Below are 19111 nucleotides of genomic sequence, written 5' to 3'. Positions count from 1 at the left end.
AAGAGCAAGTAAATCCATACTTTCTTGAAATTTGGATTTCAATGGAATGTAAAGGTTGCATTTTAATCAAGCAAAAACATTCAGTGCTCACTTGTTAAGATGCACGTTGAAATGAAAAGTCATCAAAAACAAACTTCAGCAAAGTGCTGTATTTTATAGTTTACTTGCAGTAGAATTAATAAGAACAGTATTTTTTATTTACAGTTAAATTGTATAATCCTTACCAGTAAGAAGCCATGTGCATTTATATATTAGGAGTTTGATTTGAGTATTATTACACCATTGGTATAGAGTAGATGACAGTTCATGACCGAGAGTCTTCTCAAGTTGGTCATGTTTCAATCAGCGTTTTTAATAAAGATTACACATATTAATGAGTCAGTCTGTTACATGATTTTAAGGTATTTGTTTTAATTATGACCTCAATTGAATTAGTAGTAATCATTCATCGTCATATTTCAAAAGAAAGGGCAGATTAATTCTGAAACCTGCTTTGGAGAATTCATCCAGTTATTTTAATTCTGTTGTATAAATATTGTCACAAGATTATGTTAAACCACTTTTTGGAAGAAGTTGTACAAAACAGTATGTAGTTGTCCAGTAGAGGTCAATGTAGTGGGTGAGGTGTTTACTCTTTTTTTGTTTGATTGAATAGTCTGCTAACCCCTGACTTGTCTATTGTGCAGTCGTTTTTATGGTGGAATCTTACATTGGTAATATTTTTAGCTTGTATTGATAAAGTTTTTATCACTTTTTAAACATCCTTTTGCTTTCATTGCATCCAGGAGTTACTGAAAGCAAGAGTAGGGGATATTTTGGTATCATGTAGAAGAAATTTAAATTTTTAGGGTGCAAGCAAAACTTAGCTGATAGCTACAGACAGGTCAGATCGTACTTCTTTCTTGAGTGAGCCCCAGAAACAAATGTAATCCTATTTATCAATTTTGAGGAGAAGCTCCACTTCAATACAATTAAGATCTGTGCCGTCAAAGTCCAATTTTCGGAAAAAGATTAATATTAACAAGTACTATAGAAGTTGTTTCCTGTGGATGCTGATAACACATTAACTCTGCTGCAATTTAAATGTTCAATGTAAAAATAAGTTCTACTTTTTATCTAGAAGGTATGTCATGTTTTTTCAACCCCCTGACAATATTTCCACATTTTTACTCCTCCCCCTCTAAAAATTAATCATAGTTCTTTCAGAGGTGTCAAGAACCTAATAATGTTACTTTTTAATAGTGTTAATCTTTGAGTGGCACTTCTGTTGATATATATTTTGCTTTCTATAATAGTCTTAATTTTTCTAAAAGCCTATGAAATCAAGTCTGCAAATTGTTCTCTATCTGTTTCAGTGCTTTTCACAAAAAGTGTATTAAATATTTGTCAAGTTCTGTACCTGATAATACTTGATATACATTGATTAAATATCATTTACTAAGGTCGAGGTTGGAAGGAGAAGATATTATTGGATCAGCAATGAATTCATAACTATCAACTTTGGAATATGTTATTGCTTATTTAGGACAAGGCTGCTACTGTAATGAGGTGGACCTGTGGATAAAAGAAGAACTTACCATTAAAATACCATGTACAGTGTAATATCTATAATGCTGTATGCATAATTTTAAGCAAATGCTGAAAACATGCACATTTGCTTTATATTTTTGGATACTACAAGTTTAGTCATGCTTTCTTTTCAAATACTAGCTCTTAACACTATTGCATCTTTGGAATAACTTTACCAATCAATTTTTCCTATTTGTGTGTGTGTTTATGTATGCAGGTCTTATCCAGCCAATCCCGAGGAACAGCCAGGTCTTCCAAAACTATTTTAACAGTAATTTTGTGAATAACGCAGAGAGACCATACAAATGCTACTATTGCCATCGAGCCTATAAAAAATCCTGTCATCTTAAACAACACATCAGGTAAAATAGACACAATCAAGAAAGGAAATGTATGCCATAACAAATTTGTGGAAAGACATTACATTCATATAATATTCACTGAAAAGACTTTTTTTACCATCTCCTATACACTGAACCAGTGATAATTTTTTTTTTCTTGTTGGGTTGGAGGAGGCTTTGGACTAACTCATGGCTGTGTGCAGTTCTAGCAGTATAAGTGGTTGTGTTCAGTGTGCAGTTTAATTTACTGACACTTGGATTCTTTCTTCCAAAACTGCGTATAGAAAATAAAAAGCATTGTTCGTGAATTCTTGTGGTAATTTTGTAATTGCATACTCCAGATTGCCTGCTTTGTATGTAACTCCTCTTTTTTGAGATGGAAATTTGCCTTTTGTTCTGTATAGAAAACCTAAAAGAATTGGAGCTCACATTGTAATTGAGTACATGTTGCTGGCGATCATTTTGTTGCTTGAAGCTCAGTTCAAGGTCTGTGTAGTCAGTGCTTGTTAGAACCATAGTCATGCAATCATAGAAAAATTAAGGTTTTAGAAGAACCAGTGGAGGTAACTGATCCAGTCTTGTTTTGAGAAGAGTAGTTTCAAAGTTAGATCGGGTTGCGGTTTTACAGGCAATGAGATTTAACATTTAGTCAAGGTGTGAAACAGTACTCTCTGACTTGCAAACTATGAACAACTAGAAGAAGAAATATGAAAAAAACCCACCAAAGATGGTTACTGGAATTTAAGGGAAGAGTGCATACATCAGGGGGCAATCTGTTTCTGCAGTGTAAGCTCTGTACTGCTTTCTCACTCTCTCTAGCTCAGATCATGGTGAGCTCCTCATACTCTCTTTAAAAATAAAGTTCTTTATTTTTAAGTTCTCACATTGCCTTGAAACAGTTCTTGGATTTTATATGCTGTCTTAACAGGAGGAAGGGAAGCTTTACAATATCTCATCTTTTCTTTTGTAGTATCCTACCTAGATTTCTCATTGTCTTCTGTAGACACATTCCAAATGGATTGATTTAAATGAAAATAATTTTGAATTATTCTGAAAATGCAGAAATAGGATGTGGGTACCAATTACCTGCTGCTGTGTTTCTTTGATCTTTCAACAGAGTACTCAGTGAAGCCTAGCTTTAAGAGTTGTGGAGGAATTAGAAACTTTTTCTTTTCCCATTTGCTCTTTATAAATTGGCATTGCTATTATTAAATTGCTTTGCTTGATAGTTTTGTGGACTGTTGTCCTCATGGAGTAGTGCTGATCATTGTTTACAAAGCTTGTTTCCCTCTCTGAAAAAGAGGGAAGTTTGTAGTAGGTGTGTTTTCAGTAGGGCAGTGACTGTGAATAGTGTATCAAATAATCCCCCAGGCACACCAAGGAAGGTCAGGATACTCTACTACTAATTATTGTCGTGTGTATTGGTAGCAAATGAGTAATCTTAATGTCTGTCATATACTTTGTTATGGTGTCTGATGTGGTGGTCATAGACTTCCAAGGTTACTGTAATCATAAGCTGTCCCTCACTTTTCCTGATTTTATTAAACCTTGCTTCTTTTATCTTCCATTTCCTAGCATTCCCATTGCCTTCTTTCTAGCTGTCTCCTGGGATGCTACAGTTGTAACCCTTAAAATTCTTGTTGCATTCCATTTAATTTCCTAACTTTTCCTTCCATCTGTTTTGTATCTCAGTGTAGTCCTAAAGGGAAACTCCTCTAGCACCTTTAGAAGGAATGATATGGGGAGTGCTATGTACTTTGATAAATGAGAAGCTTTCTCCACTTGAATATTTTTTTCACATAGCATTGTGAAAGACAGGTTTTGCTTTGTTTTGGAGGTATTTGGGATGGACACAGTTCTTTTCCCAAGAGTTTTGTTGTTAAGTGTAGTAGTAGTATATTTAAGGAGAACCATGTCTTTTTCTCCAAACTTTTCTGGACAATTTGTTAGCTGAATTGAGGAAAATACATGTGAGTGATAATATACTAGTCTGAAGAACTACTGCACCATCTGGAATGGAAAAATTAAACCCAAATATTATGATGGAGACAAAGTACGATCAGAAAAGGAGATTGGACTGTACAACATAACTAAAACTACTCAGATAGTATTGTTTATAGCCCTGCCAGGTTGTTTGTAACTTAATACAGTTTAATTTCTGGCTTTTCCTAACTGGAGCCTCTTCCATCCATACAGTTGTCACCTTAGTTTGGTTTATTTCACTCATTTTAAATTTGAGTCCTTTAATAACTTTGTAAATCAAACGTTTACATCTATTTTAACTTCTGCTTTCTCTTAAAAAGGTCTCATACAGGTGAAAAGCCATTTAAGTGCTCTCAGTGTGGAAGAGGTTTTGTGTCAGCTGGAGTTCTCAAAGCACATATTAGAACACACACTGGATTGAAAGCTTTCAAGTGCGTTGTGTGCAATGGGGCCTTCACTACTGGCGGTAGCCTCCGGCGACACATGGGGATCCATAATGACCTTCGACCATATATGTGTCCCTACTGTCAAAAAACATTCAAAACATCACTCAACTGTAAAAAACACATGAAGACTCACAGGTATGCTTGCAATTTTTATATAAATCTTCCAATGTAGTTCAGCAGTCATTCCTTAAAGATACTTGGAAAGGCAGCTTTGCTCTGTAGCAACTGTATATGTTTGAATAAGGATTTTTATTTATGACTAGCAAACCTTAGGTGTCTTTGCAGGTATAGTAAATTGTGGTGTACAGAAAAATAAAAAAATGGTTCGTATAAATAGGATGTCTAACTGAAACCATAAAGACTTTCTCACCTTACTTTGTAGATATGAACTTGCACAGCAACTTCAGCAGAATCAGCAGTCTTCTTCAATAGATGATTCTACAGTACATCAGCAGAGCATTCATGTTTCTACACAAATGCAGGTGGAGATTCAAAGTGATGAGCTACAGCAGTCAGAAACTGTTGCTACAGATCAGCAGGCTATTTTAGAGTTAGACCAGCAGCCAGTAGTAGGCACAGAAGAAACAGCACTAGAGCAAGAATTGGCTGATCAGCCTTTAGAGCAAGATGAGGGTGAGTATTTGAAATATGATAAGGTTTATAATGAGGTAAGTTTACAATTTCTCAAATAATTGCTTCTTGACAGAAACTACAAAAATACATACAGTAAAGGCTACTTACCATACTTAAAGTGTATAGTACAGTTTCATTCATTGGTGTTTATGTTTACTATTAAAATATAAAAGGATTAGGATTTGTACCCTTTGGTTGTTGCAAGCAAAACTACTAAACAATTATACAAAAAAGTGATCCATCCACAAAACCTTACCATATCAGTTCTCTGATTATTAAAAAGCACTGCTTTGTAGTCTACTCAGAAAGTAATACCTGTGGTTTGAGGTGAATGTTCCATGTTCTTATTTTATTTGTAATTGTGGAACAAAGTATTTTGGTTTTGCTTTGCTCTTTTTCATAGTGCAATGAGTTATCAAGTACAACAGGAATATAATGTACTATAAACAAAAAATTTAAATACCTGTTCAGCTAATAATTGTTTAGTTTATTTTTAATGCAACAATTTGGATGACTGTAAAATATGGGGATTTTGAAATAACTGAAATGTACATTCCATTACATCTTTTTTTCTTGATATTTTTCCTTTTTCTTTCCCCTTTTCCCCTCTCCTTCCTTTCCCCATTTCAGACAGATTTGTGACATCCCAGCATGCTTTACAGGAAAACATCACTCAGTTTGAACAACAGAGTATAACACAGCAGTCATTTGATCAACAGAGCTTATCACAAGGTTAGTAATAAATAAAGGAGGTAAAAAGTAGTTCTTATAAATCTGGGTTTACAGCATAGCTATGATAAAACATTTTTAAAGTGGGCATCTGCATTCAAAGTAACTGCAATGCAGAGAACTTTAAAAAAATTACTATTCTGAAGCTATACTTGGTAGAATGTTATGAATACTTAATTTTTTTTCGCTTTTATGAGCTGATGCCTAGTCATTACAGTATGGGTTTTATAGTCAAGCATATAATATTCTTCCCTTGATTGTGTTTAAACTTGCTGTGGCAGTAGGCAGTTTGCACGGGTTTCTCCCTTGGTGTACATGCTCATAACCTGAGATGATCAGAAACACAGTCTTAAGATTTGAGTGAGTAGCTACTGGGATTCCTTTTGGAAAAAGACAGTGCAAAATACAGTCATGTAAAAATCATACTTTGACCTATCCACAGCAGTTTCTTTTTATATTTTATAGAGCAATGAAACTAGCAAATTAAGAGATTGTAAGCACTTGGAAACTATTTTTCCCCCTAAAATACAGAGAAATATGTGTAAGTGTGTGTAACTTGCAAACAGTGAAGAAATGACTGTCTTTTTTTGCTTTTCACAGCTGGATTTCTTGAATTGTTACATAATATGAAGCTACTAATTTTGTTTTGGGGTTTTCTTGGTGGTTGTTTTGGGTTTTCTGGCTGGGGGCTGTTGCTGAGGTGGGGAATGTCCAAGGGGTTTTCATTTTTTTGACTTGGAAACATTGCTGGCTTATCCCTTGATCTCCTTGTTTCTGACTCCAGGAAATAACTTTCTGTAGCTGATAACCAGTAATTGGTATTCTATGTGCACAAACTTCTCTGTTCTTAGTTTCATTCCCTTTTAATTGTATAGTATCATTTGTAAAAACTTAATTGACTGTGGTAAGTTGTATCACACTGTGAAGAAATAGTATAATTTGCCAATTTTAATCCTCTAGGTTGTGCTGCTTTGCATGTTAAGAAAAGAAAATGAAAGTCTCTACCTTTATTAAACAAGACTGATCCAGATCCTCTTAAAATACTATGATTATTTTCATTGGTTGACTTCTACAGTTTTTCAAATGAATGAGAAGACACATCAGAAAAAAACCCAGCCTTTTGTTCTACATCATTCTAAAGAGGAGTGATGGTTTTTGTTGGTATTTTTTAATGGCTCCTTAGTATAAACCCAATAAGTAACTCTTGTTTTGTCATCTTATTTAAACTTCAGTGTCTGTGTATGTGTATCTTCTGTGTTACATAAATATCAAATGATTTCTTGGGGAGGGGAAGGACTCCTAGAACCCACAAAACAATTCTTTCATCATCAGAAATCTAGATTGATCATCAATATGTTGAAAAATTGGTTCAGAGAAACAGAACATGTGTGGTGTGGGCATTTTAAAGTCTCATTTGTATAAGACGTCTCCTATTCTACTTGGAATCTCATCCACAGATTCCCAACTCTTTGAAGTTTCCTTGAAGATCCTGGAGCCCTTCAAAATTTTTGAATTTCAGGTAGGTAAGCATTTGCGCGGATGCATGCGTTAAATTGGTCGACCCTCTCCCTATGTCTGCATCTGTGCTTCATGCTCCTAATTCCTTTTTCCTATCAGCTAGGCAGAACATTCAAGCTTAAAACACTGTCTTTTTTATTCTTTATATTTATAGGCTGTATTACTGATTAAATACTTTGCTTCAGTGTTTATTAATAAAATGATGTAGGAGTTTTAAAAAAATCTCTAAAAGGTTGTTTGATTTTCCTTTTTCCTTTTTTGAGGGAAAATCCCCAACTTTGCATTTTAGATAGATGAGGGTAATCTCTAAGTCTGCATAGACCTGGCAGAACTTTGTTTCTTCTTTCAGGTTTGTTTGTAATACTTCTGTTGAATTTCTTGTTTATTCAGATAGATTATTTTCTTCATATGTTCAGATTTGTAAAGAAGATGCTATGAGGGTGCTACAGTATCAAATTATTCATTTGAGCTAGATTTGGAGGCTGAGGAGAAGGACTTAAGTTCTTTGTAGTGTATTCATCTTCATTTGAAGATTTTAAGTGAAGCCAGAACAAAAAATGTGTCTTTTATCTGAAACTGTCTTTGGGTTACTGAATATCGCCTGTCATCAATTGTGTTTTCATAGAAATTATATCACCTTTACTTCCTTTAAAGTATCCCTGTAAGCCTGGTTGAATGATAATTCAAATAGTGGAGATAGGCAAGTGATCTTAAAAAACCAGAAGTCCAAATGCTGTTAGTTCTATAGCCCATACAAACATACCCTTGTCACCAGAATGCTCTTTGCTTTCCTAAGAAGCTGATCTGCCATCTCAGGACTTAGAATTCTGATCTTCTAGTAACTGTTTACATGTATTTGCAGTCAGTACTGTCCAGCTGGTTGCCTTTGCCTAAGAGGCCGACCTGCAGAACGTGTAATTGATAGTCACTGATCCCTGCTGAAATGCACATGTTCATGTCAATGTTTATAGCGTTAGAATTTAAAAGATCTGTCAGTAAAGATGTGAAATTTCTTCAGAATTAAATATTGTATTTACTACAAACTATCATACTGTTGTTTTCTCATTCTCACATGCAAGACACATCTTTCTAGGAGTGAAATGATTTCCAGACTATTCTGATTTTCGCTATGTTTTGTTAATGTAGAGGATAAAAGGTTGGATGATGTTCTAAAGCTGTAAAAACCCCAAGCTACACTATGATTACTTGTACTGAAAAACACCAAATCCAATTCCAAGTTTAGAGGACTTTGTAGTAAGAGGCTTCCCTTATTATAGAGAGCTTAAGATACTCTCTGTTCTTTTAAGATTGATCAAAAGCTTCTGGGAAACAACATACAGTGATGAAAACAGAAGCAAAAAATAAAGGTTGTGAAATTTCTTTCTCAGACTGAATGTCTGGGTTCTGGCATTTGGTGGTATGGGGTTTTTTTAATGCTGTTCTGTAGAAATAGTATGGCAGTAGCAAATGCCTTTAGAATGCTCAGAAAACTGTCAGATCTTTATTAAATTTTGAGAGGAAATGGACCCTTATGCTAGGAATTGAGCAAAATGGGGATGCATTGTGTATATTCTTGTTACAGCTTTGGTTTGTATTTATTCCCAAACTACTTTCAGAAGTAGCATTTCTTTCTTCAGATTGTCCTCAAATACCTCTACATTCAATGCTCTTCCTGGGCATTTTGTTGTAGGATCCTGGGAAATTTTTCAGAATCTCAATAATTCATTCAAACATTGTGAAATTAAATAGGTCCTAGTACAGTAACTTTTTTTCCTTCTTAGCTAATAAAATATACCTACTGATTAAAAAAGAAATTTCTGATTTTTACATAGTATATTTAGTAGTTTTGGTTTTTTTTATGTAGGGCATGTGAGTAACATCACTTTGCTTCAGTTTCTTGAGTCTTTTTTTTTTTTGTATTCTCATCCCATGTAGTGGAAACGTCATTTTTCTATAAAGATACTTCTAAAATTAATTTGAGAAGTAGAAATTAGCAGCCCTCTTATCAATGCAGAAGTTTTCATTGCTTTCTTCAGGCTACTTTTTTTGTCATTTCACAAAAGCCAATTGAGGTACAAGGTTTAGCTTTTAGGATCTTTTTTTCTTGTGCTCTCGTGGTACTTCTAGGAGAGAAAATAATATGCGAGTTTCAGCATTAACTTTGGTGACTAGTTATGACCTGATTAGTAATGCTTTCAAGATTTATTTACATTTGTGAGTTTTCATTCCATGGTGGAAGCAGTAGCATACAAATAGGGTCTTTTTCCTCTACTGATAACAATATTCTTCTGCTGTGGAAAGTGTCTTTTGGGAACATTTCTGCTTAAACTCAACAGATCCAGGTTTTTGTTTTACTGTTGCTCAAAAACATTCTTTAAGCGTTGCTTTTTTGGCCTTTGATGCTGTGATCATCTGATGTGGGTTTGTTTCTACCCTGTGTTCATAATCTTCACCCTTTTTGTCCACTAAAGGCAAACTGCACAGAAGTACTGAAATTGTTGCCCATACATTAATTAGTGATACCTGTGGTTTAATTTTTTCCACGTGACATTGTGGGTTATTTTTTAATACTGGAAGTATTAAGATTTAAAAAGATTGATAAAAGGACATCTCCAATAGCATCAAAAACCACTGCAATCTGAGCTGTGTTTCCCAGGCTCTCAGTCATTGGTGTTATAATTTCATTCATTCATTTAGAAAGGATGATTAAGACCTGCTATTTCAGGAGAACAAAACCAAATAAAAATTTCAGGATTTTATACCAGAAATGTGAATAAAAATGTGCTTATTTTTTACTTTGCAGTTTGCCTTTGAGAGGCTCTACTTTACTATTATCTAAAGAGTGGGGATATGTGGAGGAGATCCAAAGTAGGAGAAAATGGGGTTACTTTATCAGAAACTGGAGTTCTCCTATTGGGTCATCTCCTCCACTCACCCGCCATCCTCCCCACTGAGCTTTGCATCCTTGTGATCGGCTTCCAGTGTAGTTAAGGGAGCGTGGTACCAACGTGGATAAAGGGAGATGGGTCAACCTGTTTGACACATGCATGCTTACATACAAGAAATTCAAAATTTCAATGGCTCTAAGGTAATTGTGGCACCCTGAAGGAACTTCAAACAGTGTTTTTCTGTGGAGGAGATTTTCCAATAGAATTCCAGCTAACGGTAAGTAACCCTGTTATGCCTATTATGTAGATGCCAGAAACTTGTGTGTGTTTTGATGCTCAACAGTGGAGAGTACAACTATTACTATATGGTAATGCTACTTATTCTCTTTTGAAGGTAGTCTTCAGAAAAGTGTGGTGTTACTCAAAGTCCAAATCAGTGTATTTTACACGTTTATGACTGTTTAATTTCTGGCAGGTTTTACTGTGAATGACAGCTACAATCAACAGACTCAATTTCCAGCTGTACAACAGCTGCAGGATTCAAGCACACTTGAGTCTCAGGCTCTTTCAACGAGTTATCATCCACCAGCCCTTCTTCAGGTTCCAAATACAGACACTATTAATGTAGTAAGTACTACTTGAAGGCAGGATTAATTTTTCTGTGGTCAGTCGTGACTTCCTTGCACCATTTCATTGGTGATTAGTTAAAATGAGAAGTCAGAAAAGTTTCAGGATTTCTTCTCTAGATTGCTTTTGTTTAACTACTGGAAAATAAAAAGGTGAGGAGAGGATAACTGCTTTGACTACAGTTTATGAAAAGGAAGTGTATGTTTTGATGCTCTAGACTTAAAAAAATACTATAATGTTGGATTGTGACTTTAAAACTAAGGAGAGGGTGTAATGTTATGAAATAATTTTAACATTATTTCATTATATTCTCTTCTAATTATTAAATGTAAATATCTATAGACATATATGATCAAGCAATTAAAAAAACCATTGCAAATCTTTAAGTGATCATTCACGGAGCTGGTGTATTGCAGTGTATGATGTTTTTGCATGTCTCTCATTTAGTTAAATTTGTAAAAGGGCTCAATTGCTAAAAATGCAGTTTAAATAAAAGTTTTACGACATTAGAGGTACCTAGCACGAAGACAATCTGTTGCAATGTATTTACCATGATGATCTCTATGAGTTGCTGTCCCTTGAAGTTTGTTTGCAAAGTGCAGATGTTGTCAGAGAACTGATGTAGGTTTTAGGATCTGGAAGAGTTTGAGTGATTTCAGCCTACAGGCTTCGGAATTTCCTTGACTTCAATTTTGAAATTTCTTGCTCTCAAGGATTATTCTGTTGTGGCTTCTACTTGCAGGAATGTTCAGAAAGTAGTGAAGTTTGTCAGTAGCACTATGTTTTGCTGCTTACTCAGTGTTTAAAATGGCTGATCTAGTTTTAAATTTAAGTCCTCAAACACTAGAAAATCTAGACAATTTACATACATTTTTGTGGAGATTCAGGGAAGTGTAAGTGCACTATGTTGTCTGTTTATTCCAGTTCAGTAGTTGAACATTTTTATGCTTTCCTTCTCATTATGGAAGAGTGAGGTATTACATTGCACTCCTAATTTCCTATCAAAATGTATGAAAGCATAAATTTAATTACTTGTGTTGACTGTAAATGCTGTAATTTTTTTTCTTGCCTATTTGTGAGACTATATTTAAACATTGTGTTACTGGAATTCACTTGAGGCTTTGATTTTTAGACCACTCGCTTGATGCAAGACCAATCACCACAGGAAGAACTTGAATTGCACACCCAACGGCCTCATTTTCTTGAGGATAATGAAGATCAAAGTAGGCGTTCATATAGGTATGTTACACTTGTAGCTTGTGTCACAGAATTTCCTGAATGGCTAATTATTACATGTAATTATCATGTAATTATTATGCCTAATAATTACATGAATCTAATGAAAACTTATTTTCTTCTAATAGATGTGAATATTGCAACAAGGGTTTTAAGAAATCCAGCCATTTGAAGCAACATGTACGATCCCATACTGGTGAGAAACCTTATAAATGCCAGCTCTGTGGCCGTGGGTTTGTTTCCTCGGGAGTTCTTAAGTCACATGAGAAGACTCATACAGGTAAACAGAATATACCAGCTCTATATTGGCTTAACCCATGTTTGGGTTTTGTAAATGTCCTGTGTGAGTAAACTTAAACAAACAGCATGCTACTTATTTGTTTCTGTTACTTTAAGGAGTTAAAGCATTCAGCTGTAGCATTTGCAATACCTCCTTCACAACTAATGGCAGCCTTACGAGGCACATGGCAACTCACATGAGCATGAAGCCTTACAAGTGCCCATTCTGTGATGAAAGCTTTCGAACAACTGTTCACTGCAAAAAACATATGAAAAAACATCAGGCAGTCTCCTCAGCTGTAGCAGCAGCTACAGATACAGGAGGAGGAGGTAAATGATTTCATTTTTACTTTTACAGTCCTTACTACATAAGAAATACAGATGTTTTGGTGGATTACATGAATGCTGTAACAGTAATGGTACAAAATAAGCTTCCAGCATGGATAATGTCTGCTATTTAGAGCTGCTGAATTCTCTCTGTTATCTGAATTGTTTAAATAAACTAGTTTTCTAGGATCTGTCCAGCACAGTAAAGGTATCATATGTGACATAGCTATTTTAATATGTCACTAAAGTAGATCTTTTTTCCTGTATTACTTAACCTGTGTTAGTTATTATAAAGATAAAAACTATAAGTCCAGCTTTTTTTGTAAAATGAAGTACAGACATGAGTAGTTAGACCTCTAAAAGATACTAAAATCCATAATAGTGCAAGTCGAAGCACAAAATGTAGTAGCTGTGTGTTTAATAATAAACCCTTCTATTTTTTGTAATTTCAGCTGACAGATTAAACTGAACAGAAATGTGTTTTGTGTTTTTTTTGTTTTTGTTTTTTGTTTTGGTTTGGTTTGGGTTTTTTTTTTGTTTTGTTTTTTGTTTTTTTGTTTTTTTTACTTAATAGTTGCATGTGTTGAAGATGATGATGAAAGCTCAGAAAGAACTTCCAGAAAATCTCGTCCTGGTGTCATAACTTTTACAGAAGAAGAGACGGCAGAACTGGCAAAGATTAGGCCTCAAGAAAGTGCCACTGTTTCAGAAAAAGTTCTTGTCCAGTCGGCTGCAGAGAAAGACAGAATTAGTGAGATGAAAGATAAGCAAGCAGAACTGGAAGCAGAGCCCAAATATGCCAACTGTTGCAGTTATTGTCCCAAAAGCTTTAAAAAACCCAGTGATTTAGTCAGGTGAGGAATGGAAAGTGTCCATATGTTATTAATTTGCTGAACAGTTCACCAGAAACTTTAGGAATGACAGTTTCATATAACTCTTTATGCTCAAGTTGAAGTTTGACTTATATTTACATAAATTTTTATTTTTCACAGTGGTTTAAAAATGTGTCAAAATGTTACATATTCTGAATGTGACTAATTCAGCTCTTTAATATTTATTTTCCTGCAGTATTAAAGTTATTATTATGAAGTTTTAGAATAAATTGGGTTTTTTTGCTTTAATACTTGCATATAAAAACATGTAAAAATCTGTTGAAAAAATGCAAATACGTAGATCTTCTTGTTCTGCCTAGTGTAATGCCAGTATAAGTATTTAATTAATTCTAAAATTAGTAAGAAAATAAATATTTGTACAAACTGACATAAAAGCAGAATTTCACTTGTACATGTATCCTGAATTATTAGGCATGTTCGTATCCATACTGGAGAGAAGCCGTATAAGTGTGATGAGTGTGGGAAGAGTTTCACTGTAAAATCCACTCTGGATTGTCATGTTAAAACACACACAGGTCAGTAAGGTTTTGCATGTCTTTGTTTAGATGCTGTTTGCTTTCTTGACCAGATGTTTTAAGTACAGATTTTGCAGGGAATGTTATGTTTCACTGTGATCTGTGTATTTGGAGTTGTGGATGGCAATGCTAGGGGAAATTTGGTGCTTGTGGCACCATCAAATGAATCACATCAGGACATTCTGAATAAACCATGATATTACAGCCTTCTGTAGGCTTCTAAAGCGTGGTCTTAGCTCACGCTAAAAACTGTGTATCTAAGTGTCCTGAATATGTTCATGTCAGATCTTCTGCAGCATTTCAATGATAAATGATTTTTCTGAGTAAGAAGGTGGAGTTGAGGGAATTATAACTTAGAGGTTAAAAAATCTATAAACATTATTGTTTGTACTGCTGCATAAGCTGGCAAATAGGAGTACAAAAATTTTGAGCATTTGGCTGTTTGAATCTTGTAAGTTGAATGTAAACCTATATATCTGTAATATTTAGACTTTGAGGGTAGGTTTTTCGTATTCCTGAGAGAGGTCTGATTTTAATAGTAGTATTTTTCAACTATGATTTTGTGCTAATTAAAAAAAGCCTTCTAAGTCTTTCATACTTGTTTTCTTCTTAGCATTGAACTTCTGTAATAAACCCAGTCCTGAACTAATTAATTTCTAAAACTGTCTACAGTTTTGTTGAGCTTCATTATGATCTCTTTTCAAAAATAAAATAAAAAAAACCAAGATAGAAAGCTTTTAATGCTGTAATGCATTATTATTTTGCTCTTGGAAGCTCCCTTTTCATTTTACTGTATTTGTACTTTCTACTGTTGTTTAGTAAGAAATAGTACTCATGTTACATGAAATTGTTGTGTAGATCAGGACAGACAGTAGCGGATAGTAAGGATAATGAAAGGAACAAAGCAGGGATTGTGTCATGTTACCTCCAGGTTCAAGCAGTTAACAAACTGTGGGACTCTGAATAAGACATTGCATCTCTTTGCTTGCTAGCATTAATGGAATATTTTACATTAATTTTATCCAGTTGTTTTCTGAATGCAGAAAAACTGGGTAAAAAGGAATGGCCTCCAGTACAGCCAGTAGTAGTAAGTTCCTGGATTCAAGCTTGATTTTCAGTTTGCTACCTTGATAATTTTGTTCATAAGCCCACTAGATTTTTGTTTGAGAAATAAATTGTTTCCTCTTCTTAATTTTTAGCTCTTTGTGGTTGTACAGACGTTTTGATAATAAATAACGGAGCTTTGTAAATTTTTATTTTAGCATCTTTAACCAGACTTTACCAACCTGCTATTCCTTCCCTCTTTTATATTACATATAGTACAATTTTGATGGTTTGAGTCCTTGCTCAGGTGCTTAAGAGCTCTTCTGCTAACTTACAGCCTTGTGAAAATTGTCCATGTAAGCCATTTGTGTTCAGTCTTAGAACTGGTTTTCTTTAGTTCATGGAAAGACTCTTTCCTTTCATCCTATGACAACATTTTTATTAAGGTCTTTTTGTATAAAACCAGCATGAAATTCCAAAAATCCAGATACTGTGGAAATCTGATCTTCAAAGAGCACTCACAGATTTGTGAGGTGTAATTTTCACTGCAAAAGCCACATCACCTTTTCCCTATTGTAATTCATCTTATCTTATGGGAGTTTTTTTCCATGTTTTTTATACTTGGGCCAGCTTGTGCTGGATGAAGTTTAGCTAATGTGTAGTTTTTTGCATTTGAGCCTAGATTACTTTCTGGAAGGCTGTCTTCATCTGTGGGCAATACCTACACCTGCTAGTTCATTGATTTTATATTGAGAGATACTTGATTTATTTAAATGAATAATAAAAAAAATACAGTATTAATACATCTGTAATTCCCCTAAAATAGTTCCGTTTGAAAAGCTACTCTATTCCTCACCTGTAAATGAAAGTTGCCTGGATAGGAACCTACCTGATATCATCTGTAACCAGCATTGATCCAGAGAATTAGTTTGGGGCTTTGCTGGAAGATTGGAAGTTTCTCAGAGAGGTATATGGTTCTTTGTCTGAACACTTAGCTTCTGCATCCTGATGTAGCATGAAGTGGGATAACTGAAGTCACACACTATTGCATTTCTGTCTTCATTGCTTTTCCAGTTTCCTGATTACAGTCCTTTCAGATAACAGCTCATGTTAACTTGTTAGTTGTGTAGCCATTAGCGTGGTGTGTCAGTGGCACAAAACACATTTAATTTTTGCTATGTTTGGAAGCAGTGCCAATTTAGTGTTCGCCATTGCTTGAGGACTTCTCATCCGAATTTGTTATCATCTTCCCTCCATATTTCTCTTGTGGACCTTAACCCGAAACTACTGAACTACTGAAAACAGTTCAACCATCTTTCTTTTTTGTTTACAGATTCCTGGTATTTACACAAAAGGTCCAGGAGTCAGCTCACAATCTCTTTGCATATTTAAATAACAGGGCTTCAGATGTTCTGTTTGTTCCTTCCTGTGTTTCCTCTCTCTCTCTCTCTCTCTCTCTCTCTCTCTCTCTCTCTCTCTCTCTCTCTCTCATTTTTCCACCCCCCTTCCTCCCAGTAGGTGGGGATTTTTTTTTTAGTGGGAAAGACTGCTGGATGGCTTCCTTTGTGGCACTGTGAATGTGGTAGATGACTTTGCTGCAGCCCAGATTCCCACTGTTTCACTGGTTCATGTTATTGGGCTCTTTCTTCTCCATTTTTTGAAACAGAACACTGTCAGAGGTTTACTTAGTTTTGTTTAAGAGGAAGTGACAACAGTGCACCAGGGTTTTGTAATGTGGAGAAGGTTGAATTGTAGTTCAGGAAATTGATGAGAGAATCTTCTGTGTAAGTGGAAACTAGAACTCAATAGCAGGACTCATAGGCACATATTGCTGTTGTGATTTCTTTACCAGATGCATTGGTTTCTTTCCCTTGTTTAGCTAGGAAGCAATATTGTGCTGGAAGGCCTGGGAATTTCAGGAGTTATAATGGGTTTTCAGCTGCAGTGGCATGCTTTCTGCCAGATAGTTACATTATGCTTTTTGTGAATTGTATAGGTGTGCATATGGTTCAAGGAATAAACTCTGTAATTTGCTGTTACTTGTAGTACATTAAAAATTCCATTTGAGACAAGGGTATTCTTCAGATGTTAGGCACTTTGAAAGGAGAGACAAAGAGGTCTACTGTATATGTATAGACCAGATTTCTGTACTTCTGGATTACTTTGTGGGGTTGATACTTTTGTTTTAGAATGTTATCTCACTTTATTTTAATAATTTGCTACTTGTAATCCATTAATACTGGTTAGTGAAGGCAGCATTGAAACAGAAGAATAAAGCTGCTGAAATTAAAAAAGAAATGAGTGGCTAAGTAAGTAGAAGCCAAATGCTGAAGAGGCCAAGATGAAACTTTTAATTCTCCAGTTTGGGAGCTGTGTAGTTGAAACAACTGGATTAGTCAGGAAGATGAGATGAGATGAGGAGGATGACAGAGGCATGAAGGTGACCAAATAAGATTCTGCATGAAAGCTTTAAAAGCATATGGAGTTTTAGTAAAAGGAAAAAGTTAATATGACCTTCATAGAGAACATTAATTAATCTGAAAAGCAGCCAAATGATAAAGTCCAATTATTTCTAATTTATTCTGTTCAAATTAGTTTAGAATCGGTTATGGGGTTTATTAAATGGATGATTTAGTCCTGTCAATCTTTTTAGGGATTTAATCACTTATCTTTCTGGTTTTGAAACTTTTCTAGGCCAGAAGCTCTTCTGTTGTCACGTGTGCAGTAATTCTTTCTCTACAAAAGGCAGTCTAAAAGTCCACATGCGCCTGCACACGGGAGCAAAGCCCTTCAAATGCCCACACTGTGATCTGCGGTTTCGTACTTCAGGGCGCAGGAAAACCCACATACAGTGTCACTATAAACCGGATGCAAAGAAAGTTAGGAAGCCTGTTGCCCGGACTTCAACTGAGGGATTGCAACCAGTCAGTCTTCTTAATTCATCCTCAACAGACCCTAATGTTTTCATCATGAATAACTCTGTTTTGACGAGTCAGTTTGATCAAAATTTACTTCAACAAGGACTTGTGGGCCAGGCTATCCTTCCTGCTTCAGTGTCAGGTAAAAATGGATGGGGTGGTGGTGGAGGTGGTGGTGTGGTGATCAAGTTATGAAATTTGCTTTCTATTAGAGTTTGGAAAGTTTGCCAAATGCTGCTTGCCAAACAGGTAAGAGTTTTACTGAATTCATGGTTTGATGCACAGTGGTGACATGAATAGAAATTTACTTATTTAAGAATTAAAGAAAAATATATGCAGTTCACCTAAAAGTCTCTTCAGTTCTCCTGTGGTATTGCACTGCAAAGTGGAAGAAAATGCAGATAACAAATAGCTGGAGTACTTGTATTCTTTGTGGCAATACTTTCTTGGTTTTATTTAAAAAGAAAGGAAGTAAAACAGTTACTCTGTTTGTCTACAATGGTAATTTATGTGAATAATGAAGAATGTCTTTTAAGTGCATATCCTCTGTGGTACATGTGTAGTAATTTCTCCAAAATTAAAAAGAAAAAACACCCACACCAAAAGAAAATCAATCAAAAGACCCCCAACCTCAACACAAAGCAAGAAAACTCTTTAACACTACAAAAAACTAGTAGTGTAGGTTTGTATGTTAGATAATTGAGTGCCTAAGATATGAAGTCTCACGAATTGACAGAGACTACAGCTGCATTAGCACATTAAATGTGCCATAGGCCATTCTTTGACCCACTGGCACAGAATACCCAACATGCTTCATGTTACAAGAAAGTGACCTTTTGAGAATGATCCTTGCTAATTTCTAAATTATTTCAGGTAATTTTTGTGTAGGTGCTCACTGACCCAATGTTTGTGTAAGTGCTTAGGTAAACTTGGGACAGGGACAATTTTAAAAGCAGAATAGTGTTAAGGTGTCTGGAGACGTGCCTTGGTACTCTTAAATGTACTGCTTAAATTGTGGGTCTGTCATTTCTGAAAGTGAGACTTTGATTTTATGGGCTTTGGCATTTTTTTCAGTACATGCCTATGACTTTTGCAGGTATGCCCATAAATTCAGAGTATTGTGTCAGTCTCATATTTAACTGGAGCCATTCCAGCTTATCTGATC

General features: G+C 35.2%; 1 protein-coding gene across 7 annotated transcripts in view; it reads left to right on the top strand.

Annotated features, from left to right (window-relative positions):
• Positions 1-19111, top strand: part of ZNF236 (zinc finger protein 236) — a 78039-nt gene that overhangs the window by 37009 nt on the left and 21919 nt on the right. For 6 of the 7 annotated variants that reach the window (XR_005255918.1, XM_038128882.1, XM_038128881.1 and 3 more), the window contains exons 13-23: positions 1787-1931; positions 4214-4474; positions 4722-4972; positions 5603-5704; positions 10583-10734; positions 11867-11973; positions 12099-12250; positions 12367-12579; positions 13151-13430; positions 13881-13984; positions 17723-18088. Coding sequence is in view for 6 of the 7 variants with exons in the window: in XM_038128882.1 (XP_037984810.1) it covers positions 1787-1931; positions 4214-4474; positions 4722-4972; positions 5603-5704; positions 10583-10734; positions 11867-11973; positions 12099-12250; positions 12367-12579; positions 13151-13430; positions 13881-13984; positions 17723-18088 (2133 nt within the window). In the remaining variant the exon portion in view is untranslated. The remainder of the gene's footprint in view (positions 1-1786; positions 1932-4213; positions 4475-4721; positions 4973-5602; positions 5705-10582; positions 10735-11866; positions 11974-12098; positions 12251-12366; positions 12580-13150; positions 13431-13880; positions 13985-17722; positions 18089-19111) is intronic. The other variant, XM_038128885.1, reaches the window with a different exon arrangement.

This window comes from Motacilla alba, chromosome 2 (genome assembly GCF_015832195.1).
Source record: "Motacilla alba alba isolate MOTALB_02 chromosome 2, Motacilla_alba_V1.0_pri, whole genome shotgun sequence".
Classification (NCBI taxonomy): Eukaryota; Metazoa; Chordata; class Aves; order Passeriformes; family Motacillidae; genus Motacilla; species Motacilla alba.
Note: the sequence above shows the minus strand (reverse complement) of the source record. Positions and strands in the feature narration are given on the sequence as shown.